Raw genomic sequence first — 24964 nt, forward strand, 5'->3', positions numbered from 1 at the left:
CTTTATTGAGATAAGTATCTGACCAAGAAAAAAAGAAGCAGTTGGTTACTCTAGAAAATTCTTTGGAATAAAGACCAAGAAGCGCAAGAGGAAGGGGAGACCGAACATGTAGTGAGTCACAGATATGCAGAGGGAGCTTACGGATCAAAGGCGGCCAGCAGGAAGTTTAGCAGGAGGCTGATGGACTGCTCCACCTGAATTTGGTGAGTGGTTGGCATCCTTTTGTTGAGCTGGTAAAAAATGGTGGAGAGCACAGCCTCCAATCGGGCCACGTTGAGTTCTATGTTTGGGTCCACGTTGTTCAGACCATTTTCCCTCAAAGCTTCTATGACGTTCCAAATGTCCACCAGGTGCACTACATACAATGAAAGCAGAGTGGACACATCAGACCAGAGTGCATGGAAAGGTAAATTCATTATTATACATGTATCATCTGTCCTCTTTTGTCAAGATGCCTCATACGCTTTGGTATGTGTTCCACTACTATAGGAGTTGACATCAGTAAAGGCACATAGCGCAGGATCTCAAAGAGCTGATGTACAAGGTGTAAACAGCAAACAAATGATTTTCTGAACATCACAGTAGAGAGTTATTTCTATTCTTCATAATAGACCCTTGAAATACTTACATGTGAGGAATGTGAGAATCAAGGAAGTTAACCGACAAATGCAAAGGTCCGAGGGAAGTCACCTGGCATTTGTATCCAGGTCTAGTTGGCTTTTTAAAATATTGAGATATAATTGGTATATAACACTGTGTAAGTTTCAGGTGTTGATTTGATACATTTCTTTATTGATTTGATACATTTCTATATTGCAGTATGATTACCACCATAGCGTTAGCTAACACATCATGTTCCATAATTATCAGTTCTTTTTTGTGGCGAGAACTTTTAAGATCTAGTTTCTTAGCAACTCTGAAGTATATAGTACTTGTGATTAAAATTAACAAGTCTATGTGGCTTTAAAGCATTTTCCCACTTGTACACACTGACCCCTTACAAAGAAAAGAGAAAACCAACACTTATATTCTAGTGTTTGAAAGGCTATCAAAACTGCATTTGAGCATTTAAAATATTTTCATTTATTTACGTATTTTTAGTAGTATGAGGTTTGAAATAAGAAAAAAGGGAAAGTTAAAGTAAGCAGGAAGGCAGGCGGGGGAAAAGGAAAAGTTATCTCTACAATGCAGCAGTACAACTAAGGCACAGATCACTTAACTCACCTGATCAAGAACAGTTTCTTGGTTCCATTGTTAGTAAGCTCGTGTAACTTAAGTCATGATTACTTTCACTAGGATAGTCAAGAAATCCATTTCTATTTCTTTTCTGTTCACCCCGAGGTCTTGTTATGACATTCCCAGATAACACCACCACAATCAAGATGATGGACGCGTGTATCAACCCCAAAGGTCTCCTCGTGCACCTTCTGATCCATCCTGCTCCCCATTCCAGGCAACCACAGATCTGCTTTCCATCACGATTTTCTAGAATTCTATATCGCTGGAATCATACCATATGTACTCTTTTTTTGGTCTGTATTCTTTTACGTAGTGTAACTATTTTGAGAATCATCTATGTTGTTGCATGATAGTAGTCTGCTCCTTTTTTTTTTTTTTTTTTACTGCTGAATGGTATTCTGTTAAATGATATGCCACCATTGGGTTATCAACTCACCTGTTGACGGACATTTGTGTTGCTCCAGTGATTGGTTATTATGAATAAAGCTGCTATGAACGATCATGTACAAATCTTTGTATAGACATATACTTCCATTTCTTTTGGTAAATACTTAGAAACAAAGTGGCTAGGTTGTATGGTAGGTGTATGTTTAATTATGAAACTTCCAAAGTGTTTTTCAACGTAGTGGTAGTGTTTTACACTCCCATCAGGAGTGTGAGAGTTCCAGATTCTCCACATCCTCACCAAGTTGAAGGTTCACTTTTCATGACCCTTTGGTGTTTGAAAATAAATGTTGATTTTCTCAATGAAGTATATACTTACGTTTTAATTCCTGAGAACTACACACACCACATATGCTTTTCCACCAACAACTTTCAAGTTTTAGTCTCCTATCTCTTTGCTCACTTCTGATCCTATATTTGAAAAACAAAACTAACATCTATTGAGATCCTGGACTTGAAGTTGTAATTAACACCGGACTTGGAGTCCAAAGACCTAGGTCCACATCTAGCTCTTCTACTACAAGTGCATACCCTTTTAGCCTTGACTTACAGCCTCACTTTCCTCATCTATAAAGTGGGAATTGTGTTCATTAAATGGAAAAATGCATGAAATCAAAAGTGGTAGTGCCTGGTACATGGGTACAACACATTATACATGAACAAGTGAGTAACGTCAGTCATGTCAAAAGAAAACTTTTTGGCATATCTCTGGTTTGGAGCCGAGGAATACCAATCACTTTCCAACTGAATTACTTAAATATTTATTAGATTTGGATGAATTCAGATGTGATTCCCATTTTGCAACCTTCTCTGTATATCACATAACAAGGATGTTCTTTGTATTTCTTGATGTTATTTATCCAATTTTTCAATTTAGCAGGTGAGGTACTCCAAGGGAGATAGCATTACAAGTTGAATTTATTTATTAATTAAATTTTCTTGAAGGAAAGAGCTGGTATTCCTATAATTATCCTCTATATGTTTGATCTACAAATCCTCTGGATCTAGTCCTTGGGGATGTCTGGGTACAGGATACAAAGAGAGCAGTGATGATGAGATCTCCCCCATCGTCCTGGTTGGCATCTGTGCCCAGGTAACCACAGGAAGTGGGGTACTGAACTATTCTGATCTGAATCCTGGCTACGGATCACATGAAACAGGCATTGGAGAAGAGGAATATGGACTGTGAACTTGAGCACAGGAGGGAGATGGCTACAGGGCAGGAAATGGCTGCTGCTGGAGGGAGATAGTCTGGACGGCTAGGTCTCTCCTGAGGAGACGTCGTAGAGCACAGGGAAGCCCTCAGGATTCCCACAAGCGGAATAACACAGGTCCACGGGAGTGGCCAACAGACCCATAGGGAGGTTCCTTAGGCAATTTAGCCTCTGCGTGTCCAGCCTATACTCACCTCTTCTCTTCCAAACCCACTTTCTCTGGGGTTCCCTTCTCTAGTGAATGGCACTAGCCCCCGTCCCTCCCCCTGGTCCAGCCAGAATCTGCATTTCATCCCTGGGTCCTCACATCCCACACGCTCTCAGTGACCAAGTACTATGAATATATCTCTTAAATGTCACTTTAACGCCTCCATTTCCATGGACCCTTATTTGCATCACCCAATTCCATCATCCATTGCTGTCTTCACGATCTCTTATTGGTTGACTAAATCAGTTCTTTCGCCTTTATTCTTTCTCCATTCCAATTCTTCCTACACACTGCAGTCAGAGTGATATTTCTGAACTGCAAATCTGACATGTCACTTGTATGCTGCTGAAAGTCCTTTAATAGCTTCTCATTAATTTGAAATCCAAACTCTTCAACATGTCTTGCAAAGTTCTTTTTGATCTGGCCTCATTTACTTCGTATCTATGTCTCATCCACCGTAACTTAGTGTCAATACCATTTCTTCAAGGATGCCTTCTGGATCCCCTGCCTCTAGGTTTTGTATCCCTCCTATGTGTCACCTTAGAATCCTATTATTCCTCATCACAGTATTTGTGGACTCTCTGCACAGACCAGCTGGTCATCTGTTTCCGCCAGCTGGTCATCTGTTTCCGCCTCTGCATCGCACATGCCACAGAAAGACTGCCTGTCATGATAATTGTTCACACCCCTAGCACTGTCACAGGGCCTCACACATCATAGGAGCTTAATGAATATTTGTTGGCTAAGTGAGTGCATGACAAGGAAATGACAACAGTGAAACAGGGTCTTCTAAGGATGCATTCAATTGCTAATGACACAACAAGGCGTAGTCATGAAAAATCACACAAGCCTTGGACTGAATCTTAGATATATCAACAGTCAAATTACTTGACTTCTCTGGATCTTCATCTTAGAAAAGCGGGGCTGATAACAGTCCTTACCCTCTGATGATGACTATGAAGGTTAAATGGGATGATGCCGGTAAAATGCTTGGTATAAGGCATATACCATAGGAAATAATAATGGCCTATGATTATAGACAAGTAAAACATCTGAAAATCATATGAAAGTTATTAAAAATAAATCTGTTCTGTATTTGTGTCTTTACACACCTAAGGTCTCCATATAAGGAAAAATAAAATACTAATTCTGGCTGTGAGAATAGATAGTAATAAGTGACTTAAAAAAAAGCTAGTTTTCATAATTATGTGCTGGGCACTGTGGCGGGTCCTGGGGACTCGATGGCAAACCATACAGGTGTGGTTCCTGCCTCATGGACTAACAGTCTGGTGGGGATACAGGCATGCCTCACTATTGCACAAACAGATAATCAGAAATCATGATTTACTGTGACAGACAGGGTGCCAGGTACAAAACGGGATTACGACATGGTCGTGAAGGGGCCTGAAGAACAAGATAAGGTGGAGGAGCACTGTAACCGCTATAAGGATTTTGGTCTTTATGCTAAGACACGGGTTTTGAACAGCAGAGTGACATGGTCAGTCATGCAGCTTAAAAATATCATTTCTGACAGTGAGGGAAGAAAGGAACAGAGGTGGACAGGCACACATGCAGAAATCGCTGGAGACTATGGCTCTAGTCCAAGTAAGAGACTGTGGCCTTTTTCCATAGGGGGTGGCAGTACGCAGACAACTATAATTATGCACGTTATTTTCTAGGAGTGACAGAGTGGAAACGGTACGGATTTTGCCATCACAAAGACTGAGGTTTCACTCCTGGCTCCACTAATAACTGTAAAACTGTGGGCAAGTTATCTCACCTCCATACAGTTTATTATTCCCTTTTTAGAAATGAGAAAGCTAATGCCACCCAGAGGGAGTTGTAGTGAAGATAAAAGAGAAAAGGTATACACAAGGGCTGACCACAGGGCTTGGCACATAATATTTTGTGTTAAAATAATTAAACACTCTCTGATCTGCAGCCATGCTATTCTATTATTAATTTACAAGATTTATTATGAATCCAAACTTAAGCTTTAGCCCAGTCCTCCAAATTAAATAAACTAATTAACATACAATTTTGAGCATATATTATGTAGGTGATATAGAGAAGCACAAACACCATCCCAGCCACAAAAGCAGATACCTATTCAGTTTGGTTGTCAAATATTCTGCGTTAGTGGAGTTTGAATTGATTTCACTGTATTTGTTAACACAGACCTGGTAAGGAAGGCCTGCTTTCATAAAGATTTCTTGGAAGCTTTATTTCACTGGTAACTACTTTGAGAGGTTCAGATCACAGCACAGTGATACAAGTTGTACACGTTCCTGGGTGGTTGATTAGGTTTCCACCTGATTTCCCTACTGGCTATCCATTATGACCTTGAGCAAGCCACATAGTGTCCTTAAGTTTCAGTTTCCTCATCTGTAAAATGTGGACAATAACAGCTTTTCCATTACAGGGTTATTGTGGGAAGCAAATGAGATAATCCATGTAAAGCACTTCACATAGTGCTTAGTGCATAACAAGCATTCAATACCTATTATTATTGAAAAAGGTAAGTATCACAAGCCTTTTGCTTAATTAAATAGGAACATTAAGAAATGAACTAAGTTGAGAGTCATTAGGAAGTTATTAAGAGGTCTGTTTTAAAGGTCTGACAGTTGTATGTTACTTATTGTTGAGCTATCAAGTCATTTTAGAAAACGAGGAATTTATTTAGGTCATGCAATGATGACTGTATAACACTAGATGGCACTGTGCACACTTTACTAAATAGCCATCAAGCTTTAAATGTCCATCACAGAGCACCTACTATCACGCACAGGTGATAAGAAGTGGGGTTTCCTCATCTATAAAACTGCATACGTTTTATACTAATATATTACATAAGACACCAGTTTGCATAATGAAATTATTCAGATAACATTAACCATATCAAGAATAGACAAAATGTATTCTTTTTTTTTAAAGATTTTTTTTTTTGATGTGGACCATTTTTAAGTCTTTATTGAATTTGTTACAATATTGCTTCTGCTGTTTTGTTTTTTTGGCCCCGAGGCATGTGGGATCCTAGCTCCCCAACCGGAGATTGAACCTGCACCCCCTGCATTGGAAGGCAAAGTCTTAACCACTGGATCACCAGGGAAGTCCCGACAAAATGTATTCTTTTTTTTTTTTTTTTTTTGCGGTACGCGGGCCTCTCACTGTTGTGGCCTCTCCCGTTGCGGAGCACAGGCTCCGGACACGCAGGCTCAGCAGCCATGGCTCACGGGCCCAGCCGCTCTGCGGCATGTGGGATCTTCGCGGACCGGGGCACGAAACCGTGTTCCCTGCAGCGTCAGGCGGACTCTCAACCACTGCGCCACCAGGGAAGCCCGACAAAATGTATTCTTAAAAGCAATATTTAGTACTTCACAGAATCTTAAAAATAATATGTTAATTTCAGACATTTATTATTAACACGTCATGGTCTGTCTTTATAAATAAATGGAAATAGACAAAGCTTCAATAGTTTGCCTTAAATTCAGGCAATATCAGGAAGAAAATGGCTGGGTCAGAGGCAGGATGGGGGGGTGGGAGGAAATGTTTGTATGTGGGTAGAGAAGAGTTTGTTGATCTCAAGCGATGTTTCTTATCTGTTTGCTGATCTTTTACACTCTATTAACAAGAGATGGACTCTTTATATCATAGATATAGATGACTTAAATCCAAGTATCCCTGAGATAAGTGCAAAAATGCCAAACTCATTTCTACCAGATAGAAATGACCGAGGTCATAAACTTTATGAGAAGTAGGAGAATCATATAAGTAGGGTAAAATCTGGAAGAGAGGGTACAGATAGGATAGGAAAATCAAAAGACACTTCATGAAATAGGGCTCCTCAAAATTCCCAATTCCAGATTCTACCACTTACTGATTCCAAAATTTAGCAGGATGGGAAAGGGCTTTGACAAAGCTCTCCACGTGACTCTTCACAATCACTGACTTATCAGCCTTTAGAAGGCTCTCAGAGGGCTTGCAGCTGGGGAGAGTCAATAACCATCATCTAGTGACTTCATCTCATTCACTTTGGAGTGGTGGTTCTCAACTATGGCTGCACACTGGACTCACCTACAAGGCTATAAAATAGCTCCCTGGTGATGCTGCAGCTGCTGGTCTAGGACCATACTTGGAATCCCAAGACACTACGCTTGTTAGAGATGCAGACTCTCAGGTCCCCACCCCAGACCTAGAGAATCAGAATCCGCATTTTAACAACATCCCCAGGGAGCCTGTATTCACATTAACGTATGAGAAGCACTGCTCTAAGGCAGAAGTTCTCAGTCCTTCCGCATCAGGACAGCCTCCTATGTTCTAATAGGTTGTGAGGCACATCACAAGAAGCTGGTCACTATCAATTTATGCAGTTTAAGAATGATTTATGTAATTATGTCTATACACATTTGGGAAAAAAAAGAACAAAGAATGTTTATTACTCATCATCCAGGTTTACAAGGGTTAAGTCGCAACCCACTGCGACCAGCCACAGACAGTGCGCCCTGAGGGATGAAAAGACAGGATGAGGCATTCTGTGCTTTGTATAAATGGGCACCTAGATAGTTAGATGCATATCTCAGGAAGAATTTCAATGACCCCAGATTCTTGCATCTTCCTATACACAGAGAAACACTAAAATCATTAACTTGAGATACCTGTTCTTTGCGCCTAGCAGTAATCTTTTACCAAGATGTATGTTTGACATCATGTACTTCCCAGCCAAAAAATTCATATATATATGAATTTATCCCCGCTACCCCATATAACCCTGCTACCTCTTTGGAGCAGCTCCTTAGACCTGTCTCCCGGAGTACAGTCCTCTGTAAGACCCTGAATAAAACTTAAACTCACAACTCTTAGTTAGGCTGGGAATTGAACATAATCTGTCAATATGCCATTGGGAATATGCATACCCTCTAGTGTGTAGACGGTGTGTGTGTGTGTATATGCGTGTGCACGCCCATACACATGCCCTCTCAACCCTCACCCACCCTTGCCACCGATACTTAAAGTGATGGTGACCGTTATCTGAGGCTTTGTTATGACTTGTTTTTCCACCTCTGAGACATGCAGGTAAGAGCAGGGTGAGTTCTGCTGTTGATTTACTCATCAAATCCCACCGCAAAAGAGATAGGTTGCTTCTCCTGAAAACTCATCCAACTCTCCCCTCCCTGGACCAAAGTTTCCTGACCTTCAGGAAAATTCCCAGCAGGAATTTTCCCTTGTAACCACACTCTTCAAAGTATGAGAACCAAGTTCAGGTGGTATTTCTGAGTAGTTTATGCTGTGGGTTTGGAGTGCCAAATTGTGTTCATTCACATAGCAGATCCTGAAAATATGTTTGTAGGCTTGTAGAAAAGTTAATTATGGAGATTCATTCTTTTAGTTGTCCAGTAAATTCTGATGCTCTTAGCACTAAAAGATGAGCACACATTAAAGCACTGTCTTCTTCCTATGACAGCTCTCAAATAGCAAATTTCATTCAGTATTCTAAATGCCAAGTAGACTTTAAGTAAAAATGCTTTTAAGGAGCTTCACGTGTGGGTCAGGCCGCCACAGGGTGGGGTGTGAGGAGGTGGGGAGAGGAACGTATCCCCTTGTGAGTGCCAGGAATGACTTCAGAGTCCTCTTCAAACTCATTACCCCAAGCCACTAACAAGCCTTCTTAGCCTTCCATTCCAGAGACTAAAACTTCATTCATACATTAAGTATTTATTCAGCCCTTATTATGTGGCAGCACTGTTCTGGGTTCTAGAATTAGCATCAACAAGACAGGCAGGTACCTGATCATACAGAACTTGTAAGTGGTGACGAATAGAGATATTTAGCAAACAAGTGTCTTGAGCATGCAACAACAATCTATTTTTTCTTATATAGAAAATAAATAGACTTAAAGATAGTAGATTTGGACTCAAGTCTTTCTTCATTCGTACAATAGGAATAATAATATCCACCTTTCTTATTTTATAGGTGTCCTGCGAATAACAAAAATGGAAAAAGTTTAGTAAAAATGTAAAGCACTATATACATTTTAGGCATTACTCTTATTTTTGAGAGAAAATTTACTGTCGTATTCAGATAGAATTATAAAAATCCCCTCCAAATTCTTTCAATTCTTTGCTCCACTCTGTCAGTTATAAAAATATTTGTCCCTTAATACAAGCTTTTTTTCTATAATTTCAGGTTTGTTTTCCTCTTAACAGATGTGATGTTATAAAAACCCATGAGAGATTGTAACAGTGATGACTAGTTTAGTTCACTTTCAGATCAAATACTTTTCTTGAAATTCAGAGAGCATCAGCTCATGAGAAAAAATTTCAGCGTATCACTATTTACCATACATCTATTGCACGTACGGGCATAAACAAATGGAGAAAGACTGCCATATGCTTATACAGAGTTGGGAAAGGAAGCAAGAAATGAGATTCCATAATATTTTTAAAGAAGTTAGATCCAACTGGAAATTTTAAAGATTCTACAATGCGTTACATGTTTGATGTGGTAGGTGATTTAACACAATAGGAGAGTCTGGCCCTAAAAGAGCTTATGATTCCCACGGGAGACACACACTCAGAAGGCCTAACTGAAGCCCTGTTCGAGACACTATGTTATAAAAAGTCCATATTCATAGAGCAGGTTAAAAAAACAAACTACTGGAGCTCAACATACAAGGATGCTATTGTGGGCTGGAGACTTTGGAAAGGTTTTAGAGGAGGGGAGGTAGAGCTCAAGATGGTTCCTGAATCAGGATATGAACACATGGAGATGAGGTCGGGAGGATACTCCAGCAGGAAGAGGGTCGAGGGACCAATGGCAGAGAGGGGTGAGTGATCATGGTGTAATCGGATCTTGTATTGACCTGACTGGGCCAGTGGAGTTTGTGCTGGGTTTACTGGAAAACAGGGTCTATACCTTTGAAACCTTTCCTCTTGCCCATTATATAAGACTTCTCTAATTTTTCAGTAAGTCAACAGAGAGATTGAGAATTTGCATCCTGCAAAGTTTAATGCTTAATTTCATTTTCCAACTACCACGTCGGCTAATTCAGATCCCCAGCTACGGCCAAGCAGTCCAGGAGTGAAAATCAGAGGTGATCTTTAGAGCAGTGAGTGGCTCTCAGATCGTGGCCTCTGATTCCATGTGTCTGGAGTTCAGCCAGGGCATCCCTAGGCTTCAGTAACTCCTTAGGTGATTTTGAAAAAGAAGGAAATCTGAGAACCACTGCTATGGAGCACGGCTTAAAGTAGGAGTCCCCAACCTTTTTGGCACCAGGGACTGGTTTTGTGGAAGACAATTCTTCCACGGATGGGGGTGGGGAGGGATGGCTCAGGCGGTAATGAGAGCGGTAGGGAGCGATGGGGAGAGGCAGATGAAGCTTCCCTTGCTTGCCGCCGTTCACCTCCTGCTGTGCGGCATGGTTCCTAACAGGCCCCGGGGGTTGGGGACCCTTGACTTAAAGGATGGAGTTAGATGAGAGACAGGAAGAAGAGGAAATTGATGCTCATTTGAGTCAGACAAATTTATTTAAAAAATATCATGAGAATCCCAAGAACATTGTGGTGGAGAAAGCCACGTGCAAATTAGCCAGTTAGGATTTTTCAAGTATATACTTTATGCCCTTATTCAGGTCTTTGATCATGACAAAGCCGTGTTTAAAAAAGCTGTTAGGAACTCAGTTAAGTACTATGCTTCACCAGGGTTAACAAATGCATTTTGATGTGATTTACAATGAAGATATTAGTCATCACTCACATTAACCAAACACTGAGTTCAGAAAGAAAATGTCAGCAAATGACAGTTTTCAGACTTGATCTCCATTAGTGAGCCATGAGCTATATACCTTTCTAAAATATGAATCCAAACAACATCTGAGTAGCTCACCAAATTATTTTCTGTTCCAAACTCAACATCTTCCTTGCTCTCAACATATGCCTTTATCATCAAGATAGTTCTCTTTGTTAAGGATCTTTGGGTAGAAGCATCATTTCTTACAAACGTAATATTTTATTTTCACTTTAATTTCCTGGTTAAGGTGGATGATATAATAGACTTCAGGAAAAGGTCTACAACGTATTTTTGGTGTAAAATCAAACTGAGTATCGTGCTGGTCCTCAAAGGCCCTGGCAGTACATCCACTGCCTATCAGGAAAATGTATTCAGTTTTCCTTAAATTGTGTTTGCAGACTTGCGTGATTATTCAAAATGAGGTATGATAATTGTTGGCTCAATAGATGTCATACTGTAAATTAAATTTAACCATGTTCAATTGAATAAGCATTTATTAAGCCTATTAGTTTTCAAAGTATCGTACCAAGGATTGTAAAAATAATAAGAGAAGGTAAATGAAAAGAAATATCTGAACAATGATTACTTTCTCACCGTCAGTGTTCAACTTTGCTCGGAATATATTTAATAGCCTTAGAAGCAAGAAAATCTAGTATCTTATCTCCCCTCTGGGTAGTCATTTTAGATTTCACTGGATAACTCTGCATAGGTTTCTTCAATGTGCCCTAACTCTATCCTACATTCTACTGCCCTATTTTGGGCTTTTATTGACTTTGAATTAGATTTTTACAGCAAGTCTCCAGTTTCTGCCCTTTTCCATCTGTCCTAAGAAATGTTAGGACAGATGGAAAAGGGCACTTTTTTTCTCCAGCCTCTGCGGGAGTGACCATCACAACTTAGACTTTGACCGGCTCAGTGTAGCTGCAACCAGACATCACTTGGCCTCAGGCTCCCGCCACGAACCTCCGAGGACGTCTCAGCACACATACCGGACACCGCCTGCCAGGCTCACATGTGCAACCCAGAAGCTCGGGGGCGTTAAGTCCTGTAGGCTGCCCTTGGCCAGTGCAGTACTGAGCAGCTGGACTAGTGCCTCCTCCTTTTCAGCTCTGGATGGACAGTTCTGGGGTGCATTTCACAAGCTTCCTTAGAAGCGCCAGAATTGTCTTTTGGTTTCCTTTCTTGTTCTGCTCTGGGTTCACTCTCCAAATGAGCTACTTCCACACAAGTCTTGTTGTGGAGTCTGCTTTCTGGGGAAACAGACGCTAAAGCACTGATTCTAATCAAGTCCCACCCATCACTGATTGAACTCTCCCGGAATAATAAACAAGAAGAAAATGATTATGACCATGTTTGAAGTAGATTCTGATTCTATTAGGCCATACAAATTTTTCTCAGTCTTCTCCGTGATATAACATCACCATCTTATTCATCAGTGTTGAAAGTTTGAAAGTTAAAATGAATCGTACTTGATCTTACATTGAAGTTCATTATTTTTCTGAGAAACTAAGTTAATTAAGGGCTGGTGCCATTATTATTAGCTTTGCAGCAGGCCTAGTGGTCCACATGCTTGCCTCTTGATGACAAGTCTTGACAGACATCGTGGGGCAGTTGACTGTTTACCACGGCAGTCAGCTAATATTAGGAAGTTAGAAGCGGAGTTCTCAGTTATAAGATTTTATCTGGTGTTTTTCCAAGGGAACCTACTTGGCATCTATGCTCTCCTCACCTGCAACAAACAACTTTACAATTCCTGATAGAAAAGGAGATAAAGCAAAAGTCCTAGCCCAACACCATGAAGGAATAAAAATACCTACAGACTTACAGCTACTGAATCCATTTCAGTAGCTACAGATATACTTGGTTTCTTTTAACCACCAAACTTTAAGTAATTTTGCTTCTTCAGAAAATGACAATTCTCTCAGGGGACCGACAGGCTACACATGTTTATTACAGCAAAGTTTTTGGGTGTATCTACTATTTGATATTAACAAAATCAGAAGCTTTGAATAAATAGGACACATCATTAGATTCTAAACTTGTGGTTATACTAATACTACATTTGTACACTAAGGAATATTACCATACTTTCCCTCCACCATGGTCTAAGCATAACGCTTGGAACCTAGCACATCTCAGGGCATATTTGTTGAATGAATGAATACATGTGTGATTGTTAATAACAAGGACAAAATGCCAACAAATCTTCACTGAGGAGTAAATCAAGGTGGCATCAGGCATGAATTTCCTGCAGGATAACAGGTGTGGTTATGTGGGAGAGGCCATTCTTCCATCCCTGTCCTCCCTACTGTCTTTTGTTTTCTCTCAGTGTTCACCAGAGCCTGGGGCTCCTGGGAGCCAGACTGCGGGAGAGCACACCCCCTGGGTATCCTTTCATCGCTCTCCTGACTGGCTCTGGGCCGATCCTGCAGGCTCCCAGGAACAGAGCTTAGCAGAACGCTAAGGGAAGGTCATTCATTGCGTCTTGCTCTGGCCCTCTTTAGATGGGGCTGGAGAAGCTTGAAAGGCAATCCTCTCTACACGCCACTCTTTCCCAACTGACTGGAGCACTTAAGATGATGCTCTTTCCTAAACTGTGAGAGTAAAAATGCTTAGTTAGCACAGCTTCCTGGCATAAAGCAGAGGCAAGACAGAGGGAAGGAAGATGATGCATGTTACATCCAGACGCCTGGAAACAAGGCTACAGGTGTCGGCTTAATTCACAGGCTGTACATGCAGTGGTAGCAGCTTGAGCAGACAAAGCTTCAAGCACTCTATAAAAAAAAATTCTAGGGCTTCCCTGGTGGAGCAGTGGTTGAGAGTCAGCCTGCTGATGCAGGGGACACGGGTTCGTGCCCCGGTCCGGGAAAATCCCACATGTCTAGGATCGGTTAGGCCCGTGAGCCACGGCCACTGAGCCTGCGCGTCTGGAGCCTGTGCTCCGCAACGGGAGAGGCCACAATAGTGAGAGGCCCGCGTACCGCAAAAAAAAAAAAAAAAAAATTCTAACAAGAAAACAAAACCCTGATCTTTAAGATCTTCAAAATAAAGGCAATTAAAGGGAGGAAGTAGCTTTAATTAAACTCGTATCACAAGCATCAGGGCTTTAACATCATAGCTTTTCTCTACCAGAAGTTTGCCCTGATTAAGGGGAGACATTTTTGCTGTCGGTCCAGCGTGCCCAGAGGGGAGCAGTGTTTCCACCGCCTGGTGCACGGGCATCTTTAATGGGTTTGTTTATGTTCTGCTGCCACCACCAAATTCCCCATAGGGAATTTTGGGGAACATTGTATTCTAGCACGATCCACTTGTCTTTATTCTAAACAAGTGTCTAGAATGATTCAACGTCAGGAAGGAAAATGCGCGTCCAACACATTTGGAACAATACAAAGATACTTAAGCTCCAAGGGTTTGACATCTGTCACTTATTTCCCTGACTGTGAACCTTCCTGCTCTTCCTTCTGACTCCTCGAGTGGAGAGAGTCCTTCTATCTTTCTCTTTTAAACACATCTCTTTGAGGGGGGGAGCTATTTCTCTTGCCTGCGTTCTTACTTTAAACTTCGGGCATTTGTGGTAGGCAAAATCCTAGGATGCCCCGCCTCGCCCCACCCCAAGGTTCCTGGCACCCGGAGTGCACATACCTTGTCTCAGTTATCCAATCAAACACTAATCCAGGTACTGCTGTGGGGAATTTTACAGATGTAATTAAGGTCCCAAACCAGTTGGCTTTAAGATAGGGAGAGGATCTAGGTGGGCCTGACCTCATCACATGAGTCCTTTAAAAGCAGAGAGTATTTTTCTGGTTGGTCACAGAGGAGGCAGTCAGAGAAACACATGGAAGAAGAAGCAGACATTTGAACTCTGAACGGCCTGTGGGGAGCCACGTGGCAAGGAATGTGAGTGGCCTCTAGGAACTGAGAGTTGTCCCCAGCCGACTGTCAGCAGCAAATGAGGACCTCAGTCCTTCAACCATAAGGAAATGAATTCTGCCAACAGCCAGTTCACTTGGAAGAGGACCTGGAGCCCCAGATAAGAGCCATAGACCCAGCCATCATTTTGATGTCAGTCCATGAGACTCTGAGCTGAGACTCCAGCCATGCTGCTTGGGTTTCTACCTCCAGAAACAGGGTAAAAATAAATGTGTGTTGTTTTCAGCTGCTAAGTGTGTGGTCATTTGTTATGCAAAGATAGAAAACTGACACAGGCAGCCAGAAATCCACACACTTAAAAATGAGGCAGAGATGAGGAATATGCTGGTACACCAGCTTGAAGAAAAGTGAGTGGGATATTAGCATTTGTTAATGCAGGCTACTTTTGCAGTGTAAGACTAGTCACTTGGCTGGTGAAGAATGGATCTAGTGAGGCATATTCATTCATTCATAGGAGAGTATTTATTCAGGTACATAGAGAGCATTCACTTGGGTTAATTTTGCAGTGTTAGAGAAACATTTAGGTAAATAGATAACTGCATTTTTTTTTTTTTTTTGGTTCACAAGAAATCCTGAAAGAAGTTTAGAGATGTTACAGACAAAAGCATGTGTTCTGACTTTAAATTATATCTGAATGAAGGATACTTTAAAAAAATGTTTCATTTACTAGAGGAAAGATATTTTGAGAAAGCCAGATGCAAACGTACACCTTTTGTCCTCTTTTTCTTTTAAACAAAATTTCAATTCAATTTGAATTGATATGAGTGATAGAAAGAAAATTCAGACTGTAACCAGAAGAACTGGTGCAACATCTGCTGTGGGTGTGGAGGAGAGGATCCTCTTGCCTCCTTACTTTTTTTCCCCACTATTAAACAGGAGGGATTAGAGATTTCTGATTGATTTCTCTTGTTGCCTTTCATTGTTCATGAACTTACGGCTGCGTTTCGTTGACTCCAAAGTAATTTCTGAAAAAAGATCTGCTGACATCACAGGGCATCTGGGTCATTTACCATGTCAATGCTGACCGAGGAAATAATGTTCTAGTAGAAGACGGTTATTTGTTCAGAATAAAGGCTGAGATGTTGCCATTTTCATACATGCTTATAAACGGTATATAGAGTTTTTATTTTGTGGAAAGTCACCAGGACACTTGGAAGCTAAAGAGAAGGCTGCTGATTAGGAAGGAGTATTGGGAATATTATCGTATTCTCCCTTCTGTCCCATTGCTCCTAGAAAACAGAATAGCCGAATTTTGTCCCCTAGTTTTTAGACACATTCATTCCTTTATTCTGTTAGAGAATGTGCTAGCCATGACAGGGGAGGGAAGGCAAGACAGGGTACAAAGATGAATGGTAAAGGGAAAAGCTGATTCGGAAAATAGAGCCTATGGAGAAAAATGGAAGAAATGAAGAATCTTTTGCCTGAGGAAAAAAAAGATGGGCTTTTAAAAAAACCTTGAAGTATAGTTGCTGACAATATTATATAAGTTATAGGTATACAATATAGTGATTCACAATTTTTAAAAGTTACATTCCAGTTATAGTTATTATAAAATATTGGTTATATCCCTCATGTTGTACAATATGTCCCTGTAGCTTGTTTCATGCATAATAGTTTGTACCTCTTACCTCCCAGCTCCATATTGCCCGTCTCCACTTCCCTCTCCCCCTGGTAACCACTAGTTCTCTGTATCAGTGAGTCTGCTAAAGATGGGCTTCTTACAACTTTTCTTTTCTAGCAGAGGTTGGTAAATAATTTTGTGGACCAAGAGGCATCACCATATTATATAGTAGTACTGTGTAGACACTATGTAGAGAAAACAAGTTTCCACAACATTTTTACTTATGAAATTAAAAATATAATAACTGAGCCCAAGGTTTTAAAAATGCACATCTACCGATGAAAAGAATAGAATTATTTTGGGGAGATAGCATTTTGCTTATTTGGGGTCACAAGTTAGTGTTCCCTATTATCAAATAGGTTGCAAATACTCATCTGTGAAAACTATTCTTAGTTCACAGTCTATACAAAATTAGATGCTGGGCCACATTCAATTCATGGGCCATGGTTTTCTGGCCTCTCCTTTAGAGTTTTTTAGAACACTGACAACGAGTTATTCTCAGCATCCGTCAGGAATTGTATTAAACGAAATGAACACGAATGTCAGTGATAGGAATCAATATTCTAGAAACAGAGTAGGCAAGCGCTGTGGGGAAGAAAATATGGGGAATGAACTAACTCTTTTGATCTTTGAATTTAGACAGAAAAGAAATCTCCTAAAAATCTATACATTCCATGCTATACCCAGGCAATATTTATTTTTTCTAGGTGATAACTTTACAAGTATCAGTTTTTATGTTTTTTCTTCCATTATGTAGTTTTAAAGCTTACTTTTGTTAATGTACAAAATAAATTTTACCTGTAAATAAGGTCTGGGCCTAAAAATAAACTACCTGTTCTCAGTTAAGTTCTATTGATTTCCATGAAGTAAATACAATGTAAGAGTTTTCAATAAAACAATGCACTTACAAGCACACTTTCTGTATTTTTTTCTTATTTCTTTTATTGCAGAGTAAAACTCCATTATTAGGTACCATAATTTATTGTGGGTTAGGTTTTATTGCAGACAGAAATTATCCTTCTCTAATACAGGGGTGTATATTCAATGTTGACTGATATGTCACAACCACCAGTGCTTCTGGCTGTCTTCCTAAAAGGAAGACTTCAACTGTGATGAAGATAAACCAGGCTCAACTGTGTTAGCGTTTTCCAAGTACCTCAACATCACAACTGCTACATTTTTTGTCAGGAAGGAAAACTCAGCAAACACATATAGTACTTGCATTTAAGCCTTCTGATCAAGGTAGAAACAACTTTAAAATGAAACTTAATTTTAGCAGAGCACTCAACATAAGCTGTTCTTCTGCCTTGAGCCTTACTTTTGTCTAGTTTGTATAGAATGTAATATCTTTCCTCCTTCTAAAAACGTATGATATTTATAAGGTACATTGTAAAGCAAATAACACTTCCCTAATGCCTACTAATTCTTTAAGGCTCCGCCCTTTCCAGGAAGCTCCTGTCCGCAGCCCTCACACCCAGGTCAGGGCACTGCCTTCTTGGTGGTCCTACACTCTATGTCCTTATTCCTAGCATTATACTTCCACATTGTTTTATACGTCTGTTTAAAAATCCATCTATCTAATTAGACTTTGGGCAAGGTTAAGGCAGGGATCACATCTTATTCACCACTGTTCTATCTTTGGTACCTAGTGCAGTGCAAACCTGTAGTAGGAACTCACTATAAGCTTCCTAAACTAAGGGGTAAATGAACTGATGCACTGAGGGGCAACTAGACAAGGTTGGATCAATGCTGCTTTCCAAGAAGGTCACTGTTTTCTCCACTGTTTTCCAAGAGGGTGAATGAAAGTATGACATAATTCTGGATATAGAATAAGGATGAGGGCCAGAGAAGAACAGGTAATGGAAAACGAGGTGTCCAAGAATGAGGAAGGGGCTTTGTCAGAGAGTAGGAGGAATGGGAAGTGGCCTGTGGGTTGCTGGACCCAGTTAGGGCAAACAATATGAGCCCTTTGTAATGTTGGCTGCACGGTTGCCAAATCAATGTGGGTTTTTTTCTTTTCTTTTCCTTTCCCTTTCTTCCTTTGATCTTTTTTTCCTTCCTCCCTTCTTTACTTCCTTCCTTCCTTTCTTTTCCTTTTAACTAATTAATTTGTTCATCCTTACCATTTTGTAATGTCTTTTTAAAATTCCCCATCTCTACTGCAAGTAGTCTAAGGAAGGCTCTGCGTGGCAAAGCTTTAAGGGGACAGAGCTCCCTCTATGTTGAGGGCCACTGGAGTGGTAATGAGGAAGGAAAATGGGAGGATCCCATCACTTTTTCATTGCTGAAAACACAGAAATTCTTCCTTTTGTTAAAATATGGGTGATGGGGTTGAGGGGAGAAGGAAAGATTTTCTTCTTTGGGAGCATTTTCCTTGTCTTTAACACCAGTCCCCGAAAGGGCTTTTATGACTTATCAACACCCAGGACTGCAAGTACAACCCCAGATTCCTTCCCACATCTGTACTGTTCTTCTCACTGCATTTTGGGGGACTGGTTTAGCTTCCTGTGAGGAGTCAACACACATCTTTGATATTTGACCCACCTAAGTTTTTTCTCCCTTCTTGTCCTGCCCCATTTCTAGCTACTGGGGCTAGAGAATAAGCTGTAACTTGAGGAGCAGCTGTGCCCTGCCCACCTCCACAGTCATGATTAGCTGTAAACCCAGGAGCCTGCGGCTGGGGGGCGGGGTCTGCCCAGGGCCCCAGGAAGCATCTGCCGGAGACTCTGGGAGGGTAGAGATGTGGACATGGCTGATTTCTACGTTCACCAAGTGCCTAGTCCCCCTGCCACATATTCAAGAACTATGTCTATGTATGCAGGAGAACTTTACGGTTTTCATTTTTAAAATTCACCTGATACTAATTAGAGAATGAGAACAGTTATTAATTTTTTATAGCAGTCAGTTTTCAAAAAAGCAAAGAGTAAGCTCATATAAATGAACTTTGAAGCAATATATTTTCCAAGAGAAAATGGATGTGATAATCTAATGGAAGCATTGACCTGGCAAGGAATGTGAACCTGCTCACTGTGAATAGTGAGCTAGGTTGCTGCTTACATGTTAAAATTTGGGAAAAAGTTGAAGCAAGTTTCCTTGTTTCTTTAAGCATTGTCTCTTCTCTTGTTATTGTCTGATGTAGGCAAAAGTAGTTAATACTCTGATACCAAGGGCTAATTTTTATAGTTTCAGAAAGTAACTTAAATGTTTTCCAGGAGCTTGTAGACATTTTCCTATATTAGTAAAGGAAATAGAAGGAGGACTTAATGTTTGATATTTTCTAAGATCTTTGAAACGATTTTGCTGGCACTGTATTTATAATACCAAAGCTAGAGAAAAGAAGAAAACCATCCATCCGGATTTAAACCATTCCAAGGGCAGGATTATATACATATCCAGAGGTTCGTCCATTCCAATACTTTAGCAGTTGAGCCATGAAGCCTTCAGAATTACTTGGGAATAGTCTTTCTACCATTTGTGCACCATAATACTCTTTTTACTGTTGTATAAACATATCTTTATCAATACTTGCAAGAAAGCCTACTTTTAATAAACGAAGTAACAAATGTAAACTATAGGATTCATGAGGGTAATTAGTCCAAACAGCTGGCATACTTACAATTGCATTTCTTCTGAACAAACCTCAGCTTGCATGCTGTTCTGTAGGTGGAGAGTCGGATGCGATCCAGATCTTGAGCCCCTGGGGGGAGAAAAACGTACACATGTGGTGTGCCATGCGTGGGGAAAGAAAGTGATAATGTTTATAAATAGAACAACGACAGATCTAAACTATACACTTAATTTGATTTTTATCATTATTAGAATATAAGTTTAACTTTAAGACTTGAAAAGGTCTGTCCCATATTCCTCAGGTTCTGCGGGAAGGCAGCACGTGTATCCAGCACGGAGATCAGGTTATTGACTATGTTCATGGGCCAAGGAACACAAACTCAGCCCTGTGGTGTCTACTGCTTCTGAGAACAGTCTGCTCAAGCTGTGACTCAAAACAGTTAGATGATACCAGATAGTAACATCATCAAATAATCATTTTAAGTGGTCATCAGAGCATGGCTGTGAGGTGAGCACAGGCTGAATGTTGGTCATCTTTTCTTGGTGACTTTAGGCCAATTGTTTTTAGAAGCCTCAGTTTTCTCACCTGGAAGATGGGACTGACAACAATATTACTACTTATTTCATAGGACTGTTAAAAGGATAAATGAGTGCCTATAACCTACAGCGCTGGGAACACTGCCTGGCATAGAGTAAGTGCATCATTATTACTCCTGTCTATCTTGCAATGCTTCCTGTCAACCTCAGAGGAGACTCCTTTCTAAAAAACAAGCCCTGCTATTTCTGACACTGCGGCTTCCAGTTCCTCCCTAACATAGCGTGTTCCCCACATTCCTGAACTACTTTCCTCAACCACTCCTCTGCTCAAGAATCCAGCATGGATTCTGATGCCTGCAGCACAGGGCTGAATGTTCAGCTCAGAATCCAAGCCCCTCTGCAGGCTCTTTCTATCCTATGTACCCCACCCCACAACATTTCCCATTGCTCTCTACCCCCGAACCTCTGCCGGGCTTGGGCCGGTCTCCTAACCATCCCCTGCAGATGGGCTGCTTGTTCAATCGACAGCTGAGTTCCTGGCCATCCTCCCACCCTCCTCTGAATGGGCTAATTTCTAGGACAGAGTAGACTTTCAACAAATGTCTGTTCTTCTCTACTTCTAACTATTTGGTTCTCTTCCAGCCCATGTTTATGGTTCATAACAGATATTAAGGCATATGGCTATATTTTGACATGTATTGAACCTTCTTTTTACCAGTAAATGTGCTACAGAAATGCTTTAGAAGAGTTAGGGCAGCAAGTAAATGAATCGGCCTAGAAGCACTTATATTAGGAGGCCAATTAAGTGCTTTCCTAATGAAACTTGGGATCAATTAGCAAGTGTCCCTCACTGAGAGCATTTATCATTCCCTCACCTCAAACTGATCTCTTTAGATTCATAAAAAATACTATCAATACTTCTATTACTCTATGGTGTTATGAGGCAGATCATTAAACATTCATTCTTATGAGAGTTTATTACTTGACAAACAGACTCATTGATACTGAGTGCTCAAAGGATCAAAGAGGTAGGACTTACCCTCACCCAATGCAGGAATTTGCCTAAACATGTTCTCAGTAGATGGACATTTATCCAATGTCCATGTAAGATTATTTCCGACGATAGAGATGATTATAATTTAGTGAAAATATATGAGCTTTAAAGTCAGTAACTCTTAATCTTTCTCTTCCTTGTTGTGTGAACTTTGACAAGTTTTTACTTGCCATCCGATTTCTTCATGTACAAAATGAGGATAATAGTATCAACTTTACCAGCTGGTAACCTCTGTGGCTGGTACCTAGTGAGCGCTTAATAGCCGACAGACCTCCTTATAACGTTTCAGGTGTCATTTCTGAGCACCAATAAGTGATAGAAATTTCTTTTTTATATTTGGGCTTTAATTTGCCTCCTTATAACTTCAATCCGTTTGATCTGGTTTCCCTTCTGGAGCCATATAACCTTTTCTCCCTGTCTATTATAAACTTGATTAATTTATTCCGCAAAGATTGGGAAGCAGCTATCATGATCATCATTAGCATCTTCATTACCATCTGGACATTATGTACAAAGGTCTCTGTCATCACAGAGTTTAAAGTTTAGATGGGGAGGTAGCTTATCCTTGACCTTCTTAGGTTGAAGATGTCCAAGTCCAAAGTCATTTCAAGTATCAACACAAGGTCTACCACAGAGCATGGCACATAATGGGCTTCAATACATAGATGTTGCTATTATTATCATTATCATCAGACACGGTTTAGAGACCAGACCCTTAAACATTCAAGTTATCCTGTTCTATGGCTGGCTAATACCTCCTTGAAATGAGATATACAAAATTAACCCAAATGACACAGCTATTGCCTCACCTGTATGGAATGTATAGAATACAATAGTTACCACCATTGATGAGGACATTTACTGATGCAATTTTTTCATAGATAGCTCATTCTTCTGGCTCTTACTAAGCTAGCAGTTCATTAAAAAAGCTAGGTCTTTTCTACTTTCTATTTAAATGCTTATTTGGGGGCTAAAGGTAGGACTTCATATTTAATCTTAGTTTCTTTTACTTTTTAGCTCATGCTTCTACCTTTCTGATATTTAAAAAATTTTTGATTTTGTCACTGGCATTTCAAAGGGCCTTCCCAGTTTCATGTCCTCTATAAATCTGAGAGGCTCATGTGGGAAATGAACTCTCTAGGATGCTGGATAACCAGAGACACAGAGACCATCAGAAATACATGAACGCTAAATCTTTTACCCCTGGATGAAGATGTACTTTTAGTGATGCTGAGTTTGGCTCAATAATCTAGAGAATCTCAATATCTGTAAATAATCCTTTAAAAGAAGACATTAGAGACATAGATGATTTATGTAAGTTCTTCAAAAATAATGATTTAAGCTCCAGGTATAAAATGACTATGATGCAGTACACGATTAAATTTCTTAGTTCCAGCAAGACCTCATCCTCTGAGAAGAGAAACTTTGGCTCCTCTGCTCCTCCCTCTCATAGAGGTCCTAGGGGGCATTTGGCTAAGGTGCCGCTCTCCAGGATGCAGTAAAGAGGGACATAGAGATGATGCTTAGGGTCAGGAGTGTACTGACTGCTCTCCTCTGCCCATCACCATGTGGACTCAACTGACCCTCTGTTTTGTTCAAGCCTCAGGAAGGGGTAGGGAGGCCTGTCAATGTCTCCAGTTTGTGTAAGTTCTTCCTGGCTGAGGATGTAAGCCCTAAATATTAAAAGGGATGTGGTGAGCTGTGAAGTTTAGCTTTTCAGATACAACGGCCCATTGCCTCACATGGACCATGTAAGTGGCAACCATGGGATCCATCATGGATTCTGGAACCCAAAAAAGCTGTATTGAGACAGGCTGGGCAGGTTCTTGCTCCATTTACCCACCTTGTTTAAAATAAATTTGTCTCTGGCCCAATAATCCATGGACTTAGTTCAGTTTGACATGTGTGGTCTCTTCTTGAAAGTCTATAAATTCATAGCCTACCTTGAGAGTAGTCTCATGTCTTCTTTGTCCAAGTCGTTGCCTAAAATCTAAGACCTGACCAGGTCCACAGAGTCTTCCAGAATACAACTGGAGGCTGTCCTCCAAGTTGATGAATCCATTACTTATTCCTCCAGACATGGTCACAACATGGTTACAATCCCTACCTAATTGTACGAAGATCCACCTCATGTTTTTCCAACACATGCACAATCTAAGAGACTTTTGTTAGTATCTTGCTGAAATTAAGGTTCATTTTTATCCTATGGTATTTTCCTGAGCTAGCAGTCTAGTAACCTTATTAAAAAGGGAAATTAGCTGACTTAATTCATTTATAAAAAAGATGGAATTTGGATAAATGAATAAGGAAATGAGGTCAATAGAGTAATCCTTATTCTTAGCATGTTGAAATGTCTAGGATTACCACTATATTTTGTCCATGTTCTGAAAAAAAATCCATTTTATCTTGAAACCTACAACAAATTCACACTCTATACTCTCAAGAAACTAATTCTTCCTTTTTAATAAAAAAACAGTACAGCACTTCCCTAGTTTTTTGCAATGTCCTTTTAATTATTTCTCAAATTTATAGTGTCTTTTCCATTATTATTATATCACTGGGCTATAATTCTTTAAAACATGGAGACTTGACTCATCTAAATAATATCTTAGATTAGATTTGTTTTATAATTATATGGTGGGGGCTGGGGGTAAATAATTAAGGGTAGAGATGAATAGTATTTTCTCTACTTCTGTATATATTTAAAACTTTGCATAAGAAAAATTTAAAGATAATTCATTTAAGGCAAGTTGATGCTCTTGCAACATCTCCTCAAACCTCTCACACTCAGGTCATAGCTGGAAAAAAATGATAGAGAGGAAAGCAAAGATGCAAGTTCAGAAATTCTGACTGATCACATTGTTACCTTCTGCAAATCCTGTTTTTCCTTTCTTTAGCTCTTCTTTTCAAGATTTTTTCTCCTCCCTCTGTCTCTTCCTTCCTCCTGCCTTCTTTCATTCCTTCCACCCACCCATCCATCCATCCATCCAGCCAGCCAGCCAACCAACCAACCTGTATTATCTAATTTTTGGCTTTAGCTTCGTTCATTACACTTTGAACAGTTTCACACAATTCATATGTTTTGCCTTATATGTTTTCATAGCTCATTTATAAAACCTTTTATAAAATCATTCAGATTCTTAAATTTCTTACTCATTTTCCAAACTCACCCAACAAATATTTACAGAATAAAGATGAAGCCTATGAACTCCATGTCTAAACTCTTTTTCATGCTTGATGATTGACTGGATGTGTGTGTGTGTTTATGTGTGTGTGAGAGAGAGACAGAAAGAGAGAAAGAGAGTGAGAGAGAGCAGGCAAAGGAGTTTTGGGGTCAAAAATAATGTTCAACTTTCTATCTTAGA

At 40.2% G+C, this 24964-nt stretch overlaps 1 protein-coding gene across 36 annotated transcripts in view; it reads right to left on the minus strand.

Moving 5' to 3' along the window:
* DTNA (dystrobrevin alpha) overlaps positions 1–24964 on the minus strand; it is a 403422-nt gene that overhangs the window by 94084 nt on the left and 284374 nt on the right. For all 36 annotated transcript variants that reach the window (XM_070047034.1, XM_070047039.1, XM_070047037.1 and 33 more), the window contains 2 exons: positions 20058–20138; positions 142–355 (listed from right to left, as the gene is read on the minus strand). In XM_070047034.1, the coding sequence (XP_069903135.1) occupies positions 142–355; positions 20058–20138 (295 nt within the window). The remainder of the gene's footprint in view (positions 1–141; positions 356–20057; positions 20139–24964) is intronic.

This window comes from Globicephala melas, chromosome 13 (genome assembly GCF_963455315.2).
Source record: "Globicephala melas chromosome 13, mGloMel1.2, whole genome shotgun sequence".
NCBI classification, from domain to species: Eukaryota; Metazoa; Chordata; class Mammalia; order Artiodactyla; family Delphinidae; genus Globicephala; species Globicephala melas.